At 41.0% G+C, this 17,013-nt stretch overlaps 1 protein-coding gene across 30 annotated transcripts in view; it reads right to left on the reverse strand.

Moving 5' to 3' along the window:
- The window catches only part of ABLIM1 (actin binding LIM protein 1), a 335,325-nt gene that overhangs the window by 10,776 nt on the left and 307,536 nt on the right, over positions 1-17,013 (reverse strand). For 11 of the 30 annotated variants that reach the window (XM_040255045.1, XM_040255051.1, XM_040255048.1 and 8 more), the window contains 5 exons: positions 9,827-9,931; positions 8,116-8,163; positions 5,011-5,157; positions 2,755-2,846; positions 1,416-1,527 (listed from right to left, as the gene is read on the reverse strand). In XM_040255045.1, the coding sequence (XP_040110979.1) occupies positions 1,416-1,527; positions 2,755-2,846; positions 5,011-5,157; positions 8,116-8,163; positions 9,827-9,931 (504 nt within the window). The remainder of the gene's footprint in view (positions 1-1,415; positions 1,528-2,754; positions 2,847-5,010; positions 5,158-8,115; positions 8,164-9,826; positions 9,932-17,013) is intronic. The other 19 variants (XM_040255076.1, XM_040255055.1, XM_040255061.1 and 16 more) reach the window with 5 other exon arrangements.

Raw genomic sequence — 17,013 nt, forward strand, 5'->3', positions numbered from 1 at the left:
GTGTCCCACTGATCAGCAGCATGGATGCCTCGTACTGCTGGGTTTTGGAGGGAGCGGACCTGGGCTTGAATTCTGGCTCTGTGACTTAACACCACTGCATCTTTGGGCCTGGTAGTCCATCTTTTAAGGTCTTCACTGCTTGACCCATGAAGATGCAGTGCTACTTACTCTTAGAGAACAGATCTGCAGGATTTACGCTAAAGATTGGACTTCCCTGGCTCAGATGGTAAAGCATCTGTCTACAATGCGGGAGACCTGGGTTCGATCCCTGGGTCAGGAAGATCTGCTGGGGAAGGAAATGACAATCCACTCCAGTATTTTTGCCTGGAAAATCCCATGGACAGAGGAGCCTGGAAGGCTACAGTCCATGGGGTTGCAAAGAGTCGGACACGACTGAGCGACTTCACTTTCACTTTACTCTAAAGATTAGAAAACTACCTAATCTAAGATCAATACCAGTTAGGCATCTATGAGAGGTAGGGGGGCATTCCAGCTAAGAGTGTGGGCTCTGGGGTTATAACACTTGGACTCCTAATCTTAGTTTTGTAGTTATCAGCAATGTGACACTGAGTAAGTAACTAAAACTTCCTGAATTTGTTTCCTGATCTACAAATTGGGGATGATAATATCATGTATTTCTGGGTATGTTGCGACAATTAAATGAAGTGATATTTAGCAGAAGTATTTGCATAGGAAAATACTAAACATATGTTTAAAGGAACCCTCAGGAGAGAAAATTATGCACTAGTTTAGAACATGAGAGAAGAAATCTTACAGCTTGAAAGAGATTTGGCTTATGATAAGTATAAGCAGGGGAAAATTACTGATAGACTATTTCAGCCCAGCAGATGAGTAATCTCTTTCAAAATTATCAAAAAAATCACTGTTAGCCTTCAGCTTTTATACTGAATATATTAGAAAATAGTGTTCATGCTCTCTACAGTTAGAAAGCATTCTGTGCTCAGACTTCTCTGGGACTCCAGTGGTTGAGACTCTGCACTCCCAAGGCAGGAGACGGGTTTGATCCCTGGTCAGGGAATTAAGATCCTGCGTGTTGCAGAGTGTGGACAAAAACATTAAAAAAAAAAAAAGCATTCTGTTCTCTGTAAGAACTTCCTTTTGGCCACTTCCCTCTGAGATGGATAGAGATGTATGTTCTAGAAGGTAGACTCAGCACAAGGCACCTGACCCCTCCTGGTTCGTGACACCCTCCAAGGGTTCCCCCCATTTCTAGCAAGAAGGAAACACACTTATGGAAGAGCCATGGCAGACTCTTAAGCTGAGTTGACACAGATTTCATGACAAAGGATTGTTATGCTTCCTTTGCTGGAGCAGCCCTGGAACAGTCAAGATAGGTTCCCCACAGGCAGGTGGCCGGCTCCCAGCTCAGGGAAGGCAGTGGGTCCGCTGCTCACCTGAGCTGATGGGGGAATCATAGCGACTGGCAGCCAGGGAGGCCCTCTCCCGGCTCTCCCTCTCCTTCTCCATCTCTTCTTTCAGGATCAACTGGCCAAGGCCTGAGTTGAGCTATTCGTGGAGAAAAGAAAAATGAAAGTGGAGCCTGCAGTCACTTTCAGGGAGATGCAGTTTGTTTCTTTTTAGTGGATCCTGCAAGAAGTTCCTGACTCTAAAAAGGCCTGAAGCATAGTGTCCCCAAGCCTGGGGGTTCCCCCAAAAGTCAGCCAGGTTTTGGACCTTCAACCCCACTTGGCCTCTTCAATGTCAAGGCTTGGTTGCCCTCAGCCAGGCTCCACATCGGAAGAGTGTTCTCTTTTCTCTGCCCCCTTCCCCCACCCCCAAAATGCCAGCAAGGAAACTTAAGAGGCAGGGTGCGAGGGTGTACGTATTTTTGACATGGGAAGGGAAGCTTGGGGATAGCAGCCTTTAAAAAGAAATTATACTGATTTGTTTAAAAAATAGGGAAAAAATAATGCATGCTCATTGTACAGATTCTAGAAAATCTGGAAGGAAAAAAGAACAGGCCATAATCCACCAGGGATAACCACTATTGCCAATTTGACTTACCCCATGCAGTCTTTTTCTATGCACATAAAATACAAAACTGGGATCACATAATACACGCAACTTTGTATCCCCATACAACCAGTTTATGTGCATTCCTCAGATGATTAAGTATCTTTGGAAAATAATTGTTATCGGTAGGAGTTTACAATTTTTCAGCTCCCCCAACCCCTGGCTACAATTGACTATCCTTCCTTTGGCTTCTGGGATGCTGCAGGACTATGCTAGAGACAGAGGCTATCATGAGGGTGCTTTGGTGAGAGTCCACTTTCTCTCTCTCTCCTGGCTCAGATATACACACAAGGTTCTATGAGTTCAAGGAAAGACTTGGAGAAATGGTCTGTTCCAAGGGAGTTCCTTCAGCACAGCCTGCGTGAGGGAAGGAAGGTATTGTACCGCCTTGAAGTACACTTGGGCTGTGCCTGGCCTTTTAGCATCCTTTCAATACAGGTATCATACCCACATGCCCCACATGGAGTCTCGTTCTCCCTGAAGAAACCCTAATATTTATTCCATGCCCATCTGACCTCTAACCTCCACATGCTCTCTTCCAGAACCCACTAAATGCTCTGCCTTTATTAAAGTCACTACGTGCCCATCTTGTCTCTCCTACCGGACAGCAAGAGGTCTGGGACTACCTCTTGCTCATCTTGGTGGCTCGCCCATAATCATCATTCCATAACAAGAATCCGCAGAACCGAAGGCTTCAGCAAAGTTGTTTAAGGGACAAACCTTCATTAGTTGCTCCTCTTGAAGCTGCCGGCGTCTCAGAAGCTCTTCATCCTCTTCCTCTCGGCCACTAGATCTGCGTCTCGCGTCAGCTCCTAGTTCCACAGCAAATACAACTTCTCACGTTAGCCCCAGGGAAGGGGGGTTGGGTCTCCAGGGCTTAGGGCACCTGTGCTCAACTTGTCAGGTGAACAAAGTCAGTAGTGGTCCTCAGCATTCGTGAACAACACAAGGGAAAAAAAAAAAGAGCCTGCCACCAATTTAGCACCCCTGACTGGCTTCTTGAGACAGGGAGCCCTATTTGGCAAGCCAGTGCAATGCGTGAGTCAGTAAGGTACAAATTTTGGCCTGGCAACAAATCTGATCTGCTCACTTAGAACTTGGTTTGCGATTAGGATCAGGTCTAAGTCATCCCGTTGGCCACCGGCCAGAGTGTCCATAATAGTTGGGAGGGGCATTGACAGTTATTATTTTGATGTCCCTGGGGTCAGTGTTCAAACACAGAGGAATCCAAATTCATCTAGCTACCATCAAATAGGTAAGATAGTCACTTTCTTGTGAGGAGTTTGAAAATCTTATATTTTCCCTTTTCCTGAATATTTAGGTTTGTCACCACACTATCACCCTGCCCTCTACTTTCAAGAAATTCATTAAGAAGCATGCTTTATTTTTCTTTTTAGGGATGGGTCTCTAATGTTTCCTTGTCTTCAGTCTCTTGGAAAATGGTCCAAAAAAGTTTTATAAGAATGGATCCATAAAAAGGGTTACTGCAGCTATGTACTTATTTCAGTACAATATAGCAGATAATGTACAAATTTTAAGTTTCCTGGAAAGAAGGAGCTGGGGTATAAAGGAGGCATCTGTCTGAATAGTTGGAAAAGCAAGATAATTACTATTTTCCTACGTTGCCTGGATTAATCTGGCTGTGGGAGGAAACAGGAAAGCTTGCTAATCTAATCAAAATAAACTTTAATAGTTTCAGTCTCCATCATTTTGATTAATGGACCAGAAGTTTTCTTCATTTTGGAAACCCAAAGAGCTTTAAACTATTTACTGTTGACAGTTGATAACAATAAAATGTTAATTCTTCCCCAAAGTTTAGCTGTTTAATGTCCCCACTAAGCAACATGACTGAACCAGGAATCTCAGTAGCCCCAAGACCTGCCTGAAGGATGTGGACTACCACCAAAAAGCTGAAGACTGTTTTAGTTTTTAAATGGCAATGTGAATTTTCTCTTTTTAATCTACACTAGCAAAAGCCTGCAAGAACTAGCAATAGATACATCTTAAGCCAACATAATGTATAAAATACATGTGAATAATGAACCAAGGAGGTAGATTTTTTCCTTCAACCATTTCTATAACTATCCATTGCTTTAAAGTCCACTTATATTTCTTGTAAAAGTTATTCTAAAAATAACTTGATAAAACAAAATAGGATGAGGAAAATTTGGGAGTTTTGGAAAATTGAAGGCCTTTAGGTTGTCAAGAGAAATATGATAATATAGTCATATCTTTGTAAAGTTGACTCACTAAGTTTGCAGTAGTAGCTTCTGAGTTTGCCGATACCATTTTTTAGGGTCAAGTGATGTAACTAATGACAAAACAGTAAAGACAGAGACACAACTCTAAAGCATAAATGTGCGGTTCAAAGCAAAGAATGAAACAGCTCAAATGTGACATTTGCACAGATGTCATGGAAATGGCCAACGTGAAATCATGTAACTTTGCATGAGCGGTATTCCAGAACACGGGCTACTCTGTGACAGCCCTTCTTAGTAATGGAGAACGTGATCAGGCAAGAAAAATGAAAGTGCTTCAGTGTGACGACTGGTTGTTAAGAACTTTAATTACAACCCCGAAATCGTCTAAAAAAGAAGTCATGCTTCTGTGGACACTCAGTAAATTCACTCACTATAACTATAGAGAACAAAGTTCAAGGCAGGAGGCTTTGATTCACCTACATTCAAAAGAGTTACTGATTTTACAACCACCGCTGAAAGTCCACACAAAACACCTGTTTTAGACCAGTTCTGCCCCTTGCTGGGTTTGGTTAGCGTAAGGCTCTGGTGGTTGGGTTTTTGTAACTTGAAAGTATTCTGCACACATCTTAATACTACATTAGTTCTTTTCACTCTTCTACCTCTTGGTCATACTTTTCTTAAAATCTTTACACATTTCCTTGCATATTTTTTAAGCATTTCATTTTGAAATCTCCTAGCAGTCCATCCATCTGGCTTAGCTGCAACAGTGGCATACCTACGGCGGCAAGTGAGGGGGGACCGGGCCAGTGGTCCGTCTCAATCTTTGGAATCTCGCTGGGGTCTGGAGCCTGGGCTGCTGGGAACTTGGAAAACTTGATGATGTCTTCCGAAGATTTGCTCTGGGCTGCCAAGGCAGCTGCATCTAGATGGGAATCAGGGGCAGCTTAGCTCTCAGTCTGCAAGCCCACAGCGGTACAACCCTCTGACATCGCTTTCTTGTGCTCTGGCCAAAGCGTCAACTCCAGACAGCTGCTTATCACCATTATCAATAGCCCAGTCACTAACAGTGCCTGGGTTGACAACTCATCTTCCTTGTGTTCTGCCAGAAGCAAACTTCACTCCACATCTATTCTACATCTGAAAAAACCTTGTTCTAGAGCTGTGCCGTCCATTACTAGCTTGAGCTACGCGTGGCTATTTACATTTAAATTAATGCAATTAAATAAACCAAAATGATTAACAAAATTAAAATTCAGTTCCTCAGCTACACTAGCCACATTTTATGTGATCAACCTGTGATTAGCGGCCACTGTATTGGACGGCATAATTAAAGAACATTTCCCATCATCACAGAACGTTCCATTGGACAATACTCTTCTAGAGCAATTAGAAACTTGAATTAGTAATTTGAAATTAAAGAGGTAAGTAAAATGCATGACACTGTCAGTTGACTGTAGGTGTTAATTGTAAGAGAGTTGGTTTTGGATCTTTGTGGCTTCTTAGCCATAAAAATATTGATCCGGTTCATTTTAATCCTCGCATATTATATATGCATTCTTGAGTGCCAGATGAAATGGTAGCAGGCAAGGTCACTATCGGTTTGCAGGAATTAGCCTTGAGACTTAGGTCTGCCATGCGCATTTGGTCATTCCATTCAAGGGTCTGCATATACAAGTGAGTCATCCAAATTTAAAACAACAAAGTCAGACTAGGAGCAGCGTTAGCTCACAGTGTGCTTCATGGCTGTGCTTACAGGAGAGGCCACTGGCTTAGAGCCCCGAATGTAATCATAGAAACAAGCCAGGCTAAATGGTCAGTCTCTGACTCTGGCTAATTTTGCAAACTGATCTGGGATGTTACTAAACATGTCTAAATATATTAATAATATGTATTTATATACCATAGATACAACTCGGCCCCCTCCCGGAGCTTACAGATTTTTAAATCTGGAAGTAACTTTGGAATTTTCAGCTCTGATTGCTCATTTTTTTTAAGTAACCTCTGAGTCTCATTTTGGTTAAGTAACTTGATTGAGGTTGCCATTTATAAAAAAGGGGTAAATTCTCAATCAGGGATGGAACAGTGTTTTTCTTAATCTCTAACCTTATGAGGAAAAAAAGATAAAATCAGCTTGGAAAACACTGCCTTGTATATCCTCTTCTTAAAGAAGGATAATAGGTGCTAGCGTGTTAAAGAATGAGAAGTGTGACTTTATTTAAATCTAGCATTTTTGAAATGCACAGAGCACAGACATCAGCTTTTGGTATGGTATGACATCTTTTTCTATCACACAGAACTGCTCTCTTGCAGAAAGTCCTTTGGACATACCCCTCTGCTTGTGTTACTCTTAATTCCAGTAGACTGATAGAAAGTAAAGCATAAAGTCAATGTCACAAAAAGAAGTCAATTCCTTCCAAATAAATAACCTAACATTATCCAATTTCTTTAAATCTTATTTGATTATTTTTGTCTGGAGAGGCAGGGTCTTAGAGATTTTAGTATTTAAAGAAAAAGTCTCTAAATAAATAGTTTCTGATAAGTCAAACTGGGAATCTTATTCTTAAAAAAAAAAAAAAAAAAAAAAGCCAGACTTCAAACAGTACTTACGCATTAGAATTGGTGAAGTCAGTAAACATTCACATGTTAATGAGTGGGTGAGAAGACATTAAACCATAAAAAAGCAAACAAAAACAATGTTAACAAACTTAAAAAAGCAAGCACAAGGTGTAAACTAAAAAAGAAAAACACAAATGAAGAAAAAAAAAACCTAGTCTTAGAGCCATTACAATACCTACTTTCTCTTTTTTCCCCTATAATGCTGGCCTGAATTTTTTTTTCCTCTTTGCATTTCAACTTTATTTGCTTTTCATATCATCCTAAGCCTTCAGGATACATTAATGTCAACTGGATTCTAAAGGTAGCCTTCAAATTTCCAGGCACAATTTGGGTACAATTTTCTGAAATCACCCAAAGTCGTGGCTTTCTACCTATTCATGAAGATTTACAGCAGTGGAATCTATAGAGACCTAAAAATGGTGGAGGAATAGTGACTTGCAAAGAGTAATACAATTTCCTGGGTTTAAAAATTCTATATTCCCTGAAAAGGAAAACAGTTCTAGATCCACGTCAATGGTTCTTAGTTTGCAAGAATTTCAGAGACAAGCTGGCCTCATGCACTGGCTTTTGCCGATGAGAAGACTGAGGGACAGAAATTTCATCTGTGATATCTTGGAATGGTTTACGTGACGAGCTGGGACCAAGGCTAGGGCCTGTGCGTGAGGCTGGTCCACTCTACCACAGGGCGCAGATGTCTGCATGCCCCATCAGAAACTGGGGAACTGGACAGTCAGGCTGATGGGGGTTTGGTCAAATTAATTAATTCATTTTCTCTCTCTCTCTCTTTTTTTTTTTTTTGGCTGTGAAGCTTGTGGGATCTTAGTTCCCTGACCAGGGACTGAGTCCATGCCCCCTGGAGCAGAAGAGTGGAATCCTAACCACTGGAACACCAGGGAGTTCCCTTGGTCAAATGAATTTTATACATAGCTAGTGTTCACTAGTTTTAATTAGTTAAACTGCAAGCTCATCAAAATTATCAGAGAGGTTGGTTAAGTTCTTTGATGCCCAGCCCCCCACAAAGAAAAGTCTTGTGAGGGTGTTTTGTGAAATGATACATGTTGATGGGCTCAGAAAAAGGCGCGGTGTTTTCTATCTAGGAAAACCGACTTTACAGTATTTGCATCTTAGCAGACCATAAAGGCATAATGTGCTGGACACCCCAGTTTCATTCTCAAAAGCAACAGCAGATGAGCGTTTCAGAGGACAGCAAAGAGTTGAGCCGACGTTGCTACTTAAAAGCTACGTGGAGGAAAGTGGGTTTTACCATGCTGTTTGTAGATGGGTGGTTTTCGGTAAATGTTGATCCCTTGATCTGTGGAAATGAAAAGCAAAGGTGAGTGATTATGGGAACCTGTTCAGCGATGGGAAAAACAGATCAACCCAGAGGCAAACCGAACTGAAGACGCTTGAACAAAAATAACCCAGAACGAACTTTTTTTGTATTACAAAGATTGAGGTTACTAAAGAAGAAATTACAGAAATGAGTGAATTACTATAGACATGTGACATGGAATCCTTTGTAATACATCTTAGGATATAGAAAGGTGTCACTCACTCATGAGCCATTTATTTCAAATACACACTTCAGTAAAAGTGGCGTTAAAATGGGGAGAAATGCAAGCAGTGGAGATACTGTGATGGTGAGGAAGACATAACCAGTTTGAGGAAAATCCCCAAACTGCTACTGTCTAGAAATTGAGCTCCCAGTAGAGACTAGCAGCTCAATTTACTTTTCAACTAATGAGTGGAACAGCGGAAAGCGATGAAGTAAAATTAAGAGTACCTTCTTGTAAAACACAGAAACAGTTTTTACGTGCAAGGCTAATCTGATGTATTGACAAGATGTTGGACAAAATCCTAATGTGCATAGGCCAAATTTAAAAAAAAAGGAAAGGAAAAGAGATGGCAAATATTATTCACATTTTTATTCAGAGCCCCATTTGATTATACAGCCATTTCACTTTGCAAATACTTGGGAGGTTTCAAACGGTTTCCCCAGAGCCTTGGGTACTGGATTCTTGTGAAAAAGCCACAAACGTACAACACTAATTTTCAAGGTTTGATGAAACTTTTTCTTTTTTAAAAAGGCAGTCGTATCTCAGTGGGATGAATCCTATTGGACTTTGTTTATTGAGTTTTTAAGTTTGTTAAGTTTTTCTCAAAAGAGAAAAACTAATACAGATTCCAAATATGTATGCTAACATTAACACAGCGGTCATTTACTAGACTACTTTCAGTAGCTAAAAGAAGCAAAACAATGTACTTCTGATGGAAAAAGAATATGACCGCTGATGGCCAATCTTGCCTTCACAAATTGAGCTGACCCGAAACATGAAGATATTGATATGGGTTCTGACTTTTCCAGTTCCTGTCGGCAAATTACTGTTTGTACCATGACACTAAAGCTTAGAGTGCCAAGCCTAAATTGCAAGATCTCTCTGTGGGCTATGGAGGGTTAGTTAATTATACATTGCAGAAAGACCCTCCAAATGACCCAATTTTACAGCTCTCTGAAAAGCCCATAGAAAGAATCTCCACGCTGAAGACAAACAGATAAAATAAAAGTACTTTCAAGAACGCTGTGGTTCAATCTTTACAATGAGAAGATAGCTAGATTGCCATTGTGATAGTCAACGACAGTAAGCCACAGAGTGGTAGCTTAGAAGGTTCCAATATAAGGCTAAAATTAAAATTTTAGTCAAAACAAAATAAAGCGATTCAACCCTCCTTCCTTCACCTTCTGCCTCCCACCCTACTTTAAAAATTTTAGAGAAAACTGAAACTTTCAGTACAATCCTGGCATTTCCCATACACAGCTTCTGAAAGGCCCTCTAGGTCAGACACTGCAATTTAGGGGTTAGCAGCTGTGTGCATCTCAATGAACAGAGCATGAGAGATGGAGACGAGACAGAAGCGACAAGGCTACATTCTACACTGTGACAGGACACCAAGACACAGACCGTGTCAGCTCCTACCTGGAACATGGAAATGTTTAGGGGCCTGAGCGTAAGTTGGAGTGAGAGGGCGGCTGTCTGGCCGGTAAGGGAGAGGGGAGTTCCGGCCGCTGGACGGCTCATTGCCTCCAATGAGAAGAATGAAGAAAACAAAATGAGAGAAGGGAGAGCAAGAAAGAAAACAAAGCAAGCATAATAAAAATTCAAAACAACAAACTGGAAGGAGGTTCATCAAAAAGGAGAAATCAAAGCAACAAACTCAATTCATCATTTTTGCTCACAAAGGTGACTGGAATAAAGTTGAATTTTTCCAAAAGAGAGACTCAAGTTCAAGTGGAACTAGGTTAAAAGCAGCTAGCGGTTAGATGCATCATTCCAATGGCATGCGGTTGAAGGCTGTGAGCTGGCAGCGAACTGATTAGATGGAAAGTACATTGAGGGGGATGGAAAGTCACTTGCTAATGATTTAGGGTCAGTATCAGATGGTTACATCCCAAGCATGTAAAGGGGTGGGATATGCAAACTCAAATACAATCACATCCAGGCATGATGGCAGAGGCTGGCAATCGGAATCTATTTCTTAGAATGGAAGGCTGAGACTGGGAACCTGTGTAGTCGCCCTGTCCTTCCCTGAGCAACACAAAGTATCTTTACTGCAGCCTACATTTCTGTTGCCTCACTTTGAAATGTACATAATAGAGTCAGATCCCTTTCTTCCAGGTACTTTGGGACCACTTTTCCCACCTTTCTCTTAAAGACAAAGCTTCATCCAGTCTAACAGTTCAATCGGTAAGACATTTACTGAGCACCTACTGTGGCTGGGCAATGAGCTTCAGCTGAAGCTAAGAAGGTGAAGGAGATGTGGTGTCTGGCCACAAGGGGCTCAGGGTCTACCTAAGGAGACAGACTTACAACAAATGAGTATATGTAATGCCATACAGGTGTTGACTCAGGGGTATACGAAAAATTCAAGGCACTCAGATGAAGGTGCCACTGATTTTTCAGAAAGGCTGTGGAAAGACGCTAGAATTGAGATGGTGTCACTAGGTGGGTGGGTGGCTAGAGGGGTGAGAAGGTCCAGAATCTAGGGAGCTGGAACATCGTGTGGAAGGAAGAGCTGCGGTGCATGGGAGCAAGAGGACAGGCCCCTGTGGCTGGGCAGCACAGGGTTCTTGGAGGAGGGAGTGAGGAGGAGGCTGGAAGGGGCTGCTGGGCGTGGCTGCAAAAGCCTAGAGACCCACTTCCATAGCCACTACCACTCTCTCTGATGAAAGCTGCAGGGGTGAACTGAGACTTATGCAAAATCAGAAAGAGGTCAGCTCTTACCCTACTGTCTTCCTTCCACACGACTGAGCAAACATCCATCCCAAGAAAACACCAAAAAATGTAGGACTACTAAAAGTTAATGAACTAGTAACATAATTGTCAAGGGTTAGCTGCTCAGTCGTGTCCTACTCGGTGACCTCATAAACTGTAGCCCACCAGGATCCTCTGTCCATGGGGATTCTCCAGGCAAGGATACTGGAGTGGATTGCCATTTCCTCCTCTAAGGGATCTTCCCAACTTAGGGACTGAACCCAGATCTCCCGTGTTGCAGGCAGATTCTTTACCATCTGAGCCACCAGGGAAGCTCCATAATTATTGAGTTGGCCAAAAAGATCATTTCAGTTTTTCCCAGAAGATTTTATGGAAAAAACCCCCAAATGAACTTTTTGGCCAATACAATACTTTTATGATTGAGTTGTAAGGGTTCTTCACATACTCTGATACAAGTCTCTTATCAGATACACAATCTGCAAATGATTTCTTTCATTTTGTGGTTGTCTTTTAGTCTCTTGATAGTGTTCTTTGAAGCACAAAAGTTTTAAATTTTGATAACGTCCAATTTATCTATCAATTAAGGCTAACAATTTTAAATTAATCACAGATCTTCAGAAAATAGAGCAGGAATAAATTTCTTTTTTTTAATCTTAAATTTTAAAAAACTGAGATATAACTGACATGTAACAGTGTATTAGTTTTAGATGTACAAGAACCAATTTCTTCAAGAAAGTTAAACGGTTTTAAATCTGGCTGGCAACACATGAGAGATGTCAGTTGCTGCAGTTTCAGAATAATATGTTTAATAGGCTTTTTAGTTTTTCAAAATGTGTAGTTTTAGATAACCAGAGTACAGATCTGTACCAAATGGGCAGTAAGATAGTCCAAATGTGAGATCTGAATTTGTTACTCTCTCTAATTTAGATTCCAGGTTTTTTATTATCATGTTCTAAAACTTTTGCCCCCGCTTTTTTCCCCCAAGAGTCAGTTTACTATCTAGTTCCCAATATATCATAATGCTGTCTTTACTAAAGTCAGCTTTAGTAACATTAGTTAGCTTTAGTAAAATTAGCTTTTAAAAATGATGACGCTTCACCCCAAATTACTGATATATTAAAAAGTTCATTTAAAGAAAATGTTATCTCATTTACTATCACTCTCTTAAGGAGAAATAACCCTGTCTGAAAAAAATGAGTATGGAAAACACAGGTAGAGGCCAGCAAGGGAAGGAAGGATATTATGTTTAGTAGGAAATCTGGCTTTAAACCTAAGGCTGAATCAGAACTAGGTCTCTTTCATATTGGTGTGTTCAGCACAATGCCTGGCCAAGACTAGGTGCTGAATAAATGTCTGTGAATAATGACTGAAGTAGACCAACTAAATAATTCTATAGCAACGAATGACCTAATTTAGTGAGTACCACTCCAGGGTCAACCCCATCTTTCTCTTAATTAAAGACAGCCAGATGCTAGGGCACAACAATGGATCACAATAGCATCTTTTTTTGTTTTTTTTAAATAGGTTTCCCTGGGGTTGATCCTCAATAAGCCCAACTGAATTGTGCCACTTCAGAAGAATCCTTTACTCTTACACACATTAGAAATTACTCACAAGAATAATCCCTAACTGAAAAACAGAATAATTCTTGTGGGCTGTTCTCAAAGGAATAGGCTGTTCTCAACTTCCTTGCTTTGAGTGTTTTTTTTTTGAAGACTCTGCATATCCTGAACACCGATGCTACTGCTCTAAGTCTACATTGCTCTCTGCCCTTAATCCTGCACCTTTAACCTTCCTGTACCTGTAGAACATCAAATTTTCTGGGGGATATGTTCTCACAGGTTTTGGTTATAATATCCAAACAGATGAAACTCGATTAAGTTTGTTCTGATAGTTAATAGCCAGAGTCATTCACACATAAAAAGAGATGCATCTACGGGACATCAAGATTTAAAGTCATTAGAATTTGCATTTGCCCACGAATTCAAAGTCTTTCTATTATTAAGATGCTCTGCTGGCAAGTAGAAGCCCGTAACCTCTATGGTTGATGGCTCTCAAAGTCTATGGGGTGAGTGTGTGTTCAGTCATGTCACTCTTTTGCAACCCTTGGACTGTGGCTGACCAGACTCCCCTGACCATGGGATTTTCCAGGCAGGAATACTGGAGTGAGTTGCTATTTCCTTCTCCACGGGATCGTCTCAACCCAGGGATCAAACTCATGTCTCTTGAGTCTCCTGCATTGGCAGGTGGATTCTTTACCACAGTGCCACCTGGGAAGCCCTCAAAAGCGATGGTTTGACTGTCTAAATTCCCAAAGGGTGAATTTTGGCTGAATGCTGTCTCCAGTTGGGCAGAGGTTTTTCTGGCAGCATATCTTCAGCAACCATTGCCCTTTCTAGTTGACAGAAAAACAAAACAAAACAAAACAAAACACTACTATGTTGAAGTCTCTATAAGTAGATTTAATTTTATAATCATTTAAAGCCTCCCATAATGACATCTTAACACGCTAAGTAAACAGACACTCAGCAACACAGCCATCTAAGTGCTCCTGAACAGTATAATTTCTACATGTCACATGGCTTGTTGGGAATAAGGTCTTGGAGTATATGACATTGCTAGGTACCGAATTCCTAGTCCTTAAAAGATGAAAGGCATTAAAAATTTTGGCATTTTTAAAAGAAAGAAATTCTCAAGATGAGGCCTTTTCTAAATCAAACACTCTATCTGTAAGTGATAAAACATTTCACTATATCCTGAATGGAAATAAACGGTGAAGGCCCCAAAAGGTTATTTTTGTGTGCACTTCATTACTCAGGCATAAGGGATATATGGGGCATCAGACGAAATAATCATATATGGAAGGTATTATCATCAACATCAATCAGCCTGGAGTTAATGCTGTTTAAAAATAATAGTATATATATCTCATTCTCAGCCATTTTGTTCTTTAAATAAGTCCTTGTATTGGTTAAGTTGTTAGTGATCTTAGATATCTGGATGAGGAGCTACCATGTATGTAGATTTATATTTTCCTGGTCTTCACTTTTAGCTCTTTCCATGTCAGTTTAATGTGTTAATTTTTCAGTCCTTGAGAGATCATTCATTGGCAGGATTCCCACCGTGCTTAACAAATTCAAATGCTCTGTCCTACTTTCATTCTTCTTTCTGGAACGCTGAGAGCCTCAGTGACAAATCCTAAGACAAGTCAATCTAAATGGCAATGCTTGTGTCTGCTGCGGGAGTCTGCTGGCGTACCACTTAGCTTCTAAGCTCTAAATGCTTATATCCTAAAATATAAATGCCAAGGGGACCTTAGAAATTGGCAGCTTCTAGAATTTCATGACAGAGTTTCAAGATTACTGGTTTTTGTCTAAAGCTTCAGGAAGTGTTAGGGTTTCCTTCAGCAAGTGTCAAATACATATTTGCATCATAGCAACTCATATCTATGGCAAAACAGGGAAGATTCCTCTCAATGAGATTTAATATATGTAGCTCTCCTGTTTGCAAGCCTGATTCACAGACACAGAAAGTAATGTCTAATAGTATTTCAAAGAGAAAGGAAGAGAAACTCTGCAAACAGTATAAAGCCCAAGTGAAAGTGAAAGTCACTCAGTCGTGGTCACTCAGTCGTGTCCGACTCTTTACCACCCCCATGAACTATACAGTCCATGGAATTCTCCAGGCCAGAATACTCGAGTGGGTAGCCTTTCCCTTTTCCAGGGGATCTTCCCAACCCAGGGATTAAACACAGGTCTCTAGCATTGCAGGCAGATTCTTTACCAGCTGAGCCACAAGGGAAGCCAAAAAGCCCCAAACAAAGTGAAACAGTTTCTCCAAATAGGCAAGCACTTGTCCAGATGGCCCAACAAGGACATACTGATATAGAATGAAACTCCAAGGAAGGTCAGAGAACAGAAATAAAAACACAACGAGAAACAAGCAGGGCATTACAGAAAGTAGATGGGGAAGCCAATGACACAGAGAGACAGCTGGTGATGCACATCTAAGCTCTACACCCACGCAGGCGTCCTCAGCTCAGTGGACCCTGGGGGCCTGGGCCACTTAAGTCTGAAATAAGGGCTAAGAATTAAACTAGGGCAGTGGAACGAGGGCTTATGGCTGCCAGAGTGGCAAGAGGACTCCTGCTTTCAGCTACATCTTCCTGAGATGGACAACCTACCCTAGAGTCCTCAAGCTCCTTGGTTTGGATTTGTTTCAAAAATAATTTCCTGGAGATTACAAAACAAGCTTCAAGATACAAAGTGAATGTTCAAATGAAGAGCCATTTAAAACCTTGGGAGATTTTGCTCCTTTAAATATATTTAGATGTGTTTCTCCATGGTCCTAAGTTCCTCTGTGCTGGAGAGGACTTCCATGTCGAAACTGGAGTGGGGTGCCATTGGAGAAGGCAATGGCACCCCACTCCAGTACTCTTGCCTGGAAAACCCCATGGACGGAGGAGCCTGGTAGGCTGCAGTCTATGGGGTCGCTACGAGTCGGACATGACTGAGCGACTTCACTTTCACTTTTCACTTTCATGCATTGGAGAAGGAAATGGCAACCCACTCCAGTGTTCTTGCCTGGAGAATCCCAGGGACGGCGGAGCCTGGTGGGCTGCCGTCTTATGGGGTCGCACAGAGTCGGACACGACTGAAGCAACTTAGCAGCAGCAGCAGCACATGTGTTTCAGAATAAGAAAGATGTAATTCCTTAGAGAATCTGCATTTAGCTATTCAACTAGACTAAACTTTAAAGCAATATCTTTGATATATAAATTCTGCATGATTGGTTTTGCAGTATAGCAAAAAGCTTTTATAACTAAACATATACTGTTATGTACTTCACAGTTTATATCTGAAATACATAAACTATTTCATCTGAACAAACTGTAGACATATATCCAGTAAAAAGAAAATGGGAAAGAGAGTATTAGATATTTTTAAAGTATAAGTGTGAGACAAGTCAAGGTTTTTTAGGATTTAAACCTATACTATTTGACTGTATACTTTGAATTCTGACAAAACAGAAAAGACTGCATATCTTATTTTTAATAAAGCACCATTTAGGTACATTGAGGTACTGTAATTTTAATAACTAGTTGGTGTTTCTATTGAAAAGTACACATTTGTTAATTTTGTAATTTAAATGACTCAAATAACTGTTTTAGCCTCCATAAGAATGAAATTGCAGCATGAAATTAAAAGATGCTTACTCCTTGGAAGAAAAGTTATGACCAACCTAGAGAGCATATTAAAAAGCCAAGACATTACTTTGTCAACAAAGTTCCATCTAGTCAAGGTTATGGTTTTTCCAGTGGTCATGTATGGATGTAACAGTTGGACTATAAAGAAAGCTGAACGCAGAAGAATTGATGCTTTTGAACTGTGGTGTTGGAGAAGACTCTTGAGAGTCCCTTGGACTGCAAGGAGATCCAACCAGTCCATCCTAAAGGAGATTAGTCTGGGGTGTTCATTGGAAGGACTGATGTTGAAGCTGAAACTCCAATACATTGGCCACCTGATGCGAAGAGTTGACTCATTGGAAAAGACCGAAGGCAGGAGGAGAAGGGGACGACAGAGGATGAGATGGTTGGATGGCATCATCGACTCAATAGACATGGGTTTGGGTGGACTCCGGGAGTTGGTGATGGACCTGGCGTGCTGCGGTTCATGGGGTCACAAAGAGTCGGACACGACTGAGTGACTGAACTGAACTGAACTGAACTGGAGAATGAAATTTTCTAGTTAAAAAGGGATGGAAAGTAAAAATTTGCTTTAAAAATTATTCTTCAAGTATATTTATATTGAAACACATCCCTCTAATAGGAATGAAGGTTGAGAAGGCTTGGGGTCTCTCTAGTCCTGGTGCTGCCACTTCCGAGCTACGGG

The sequence above is a fragment of the Oryx dammah genome, unplaced genomic scaffold (genome assembly GCF_014754425.2).
Source record: "Oryx dammah isolate SB20612 unplaced genomic scaffold, SCBI_Odam_1.1 HiC_scaffold_14, whole genome shotgun sequence".
Lineage (NCBI taxonomy): Eukaryota > Metazoa > Chordata > Mammalia > Artiodactyla > Bovidae > Oryx > Oryx dammah.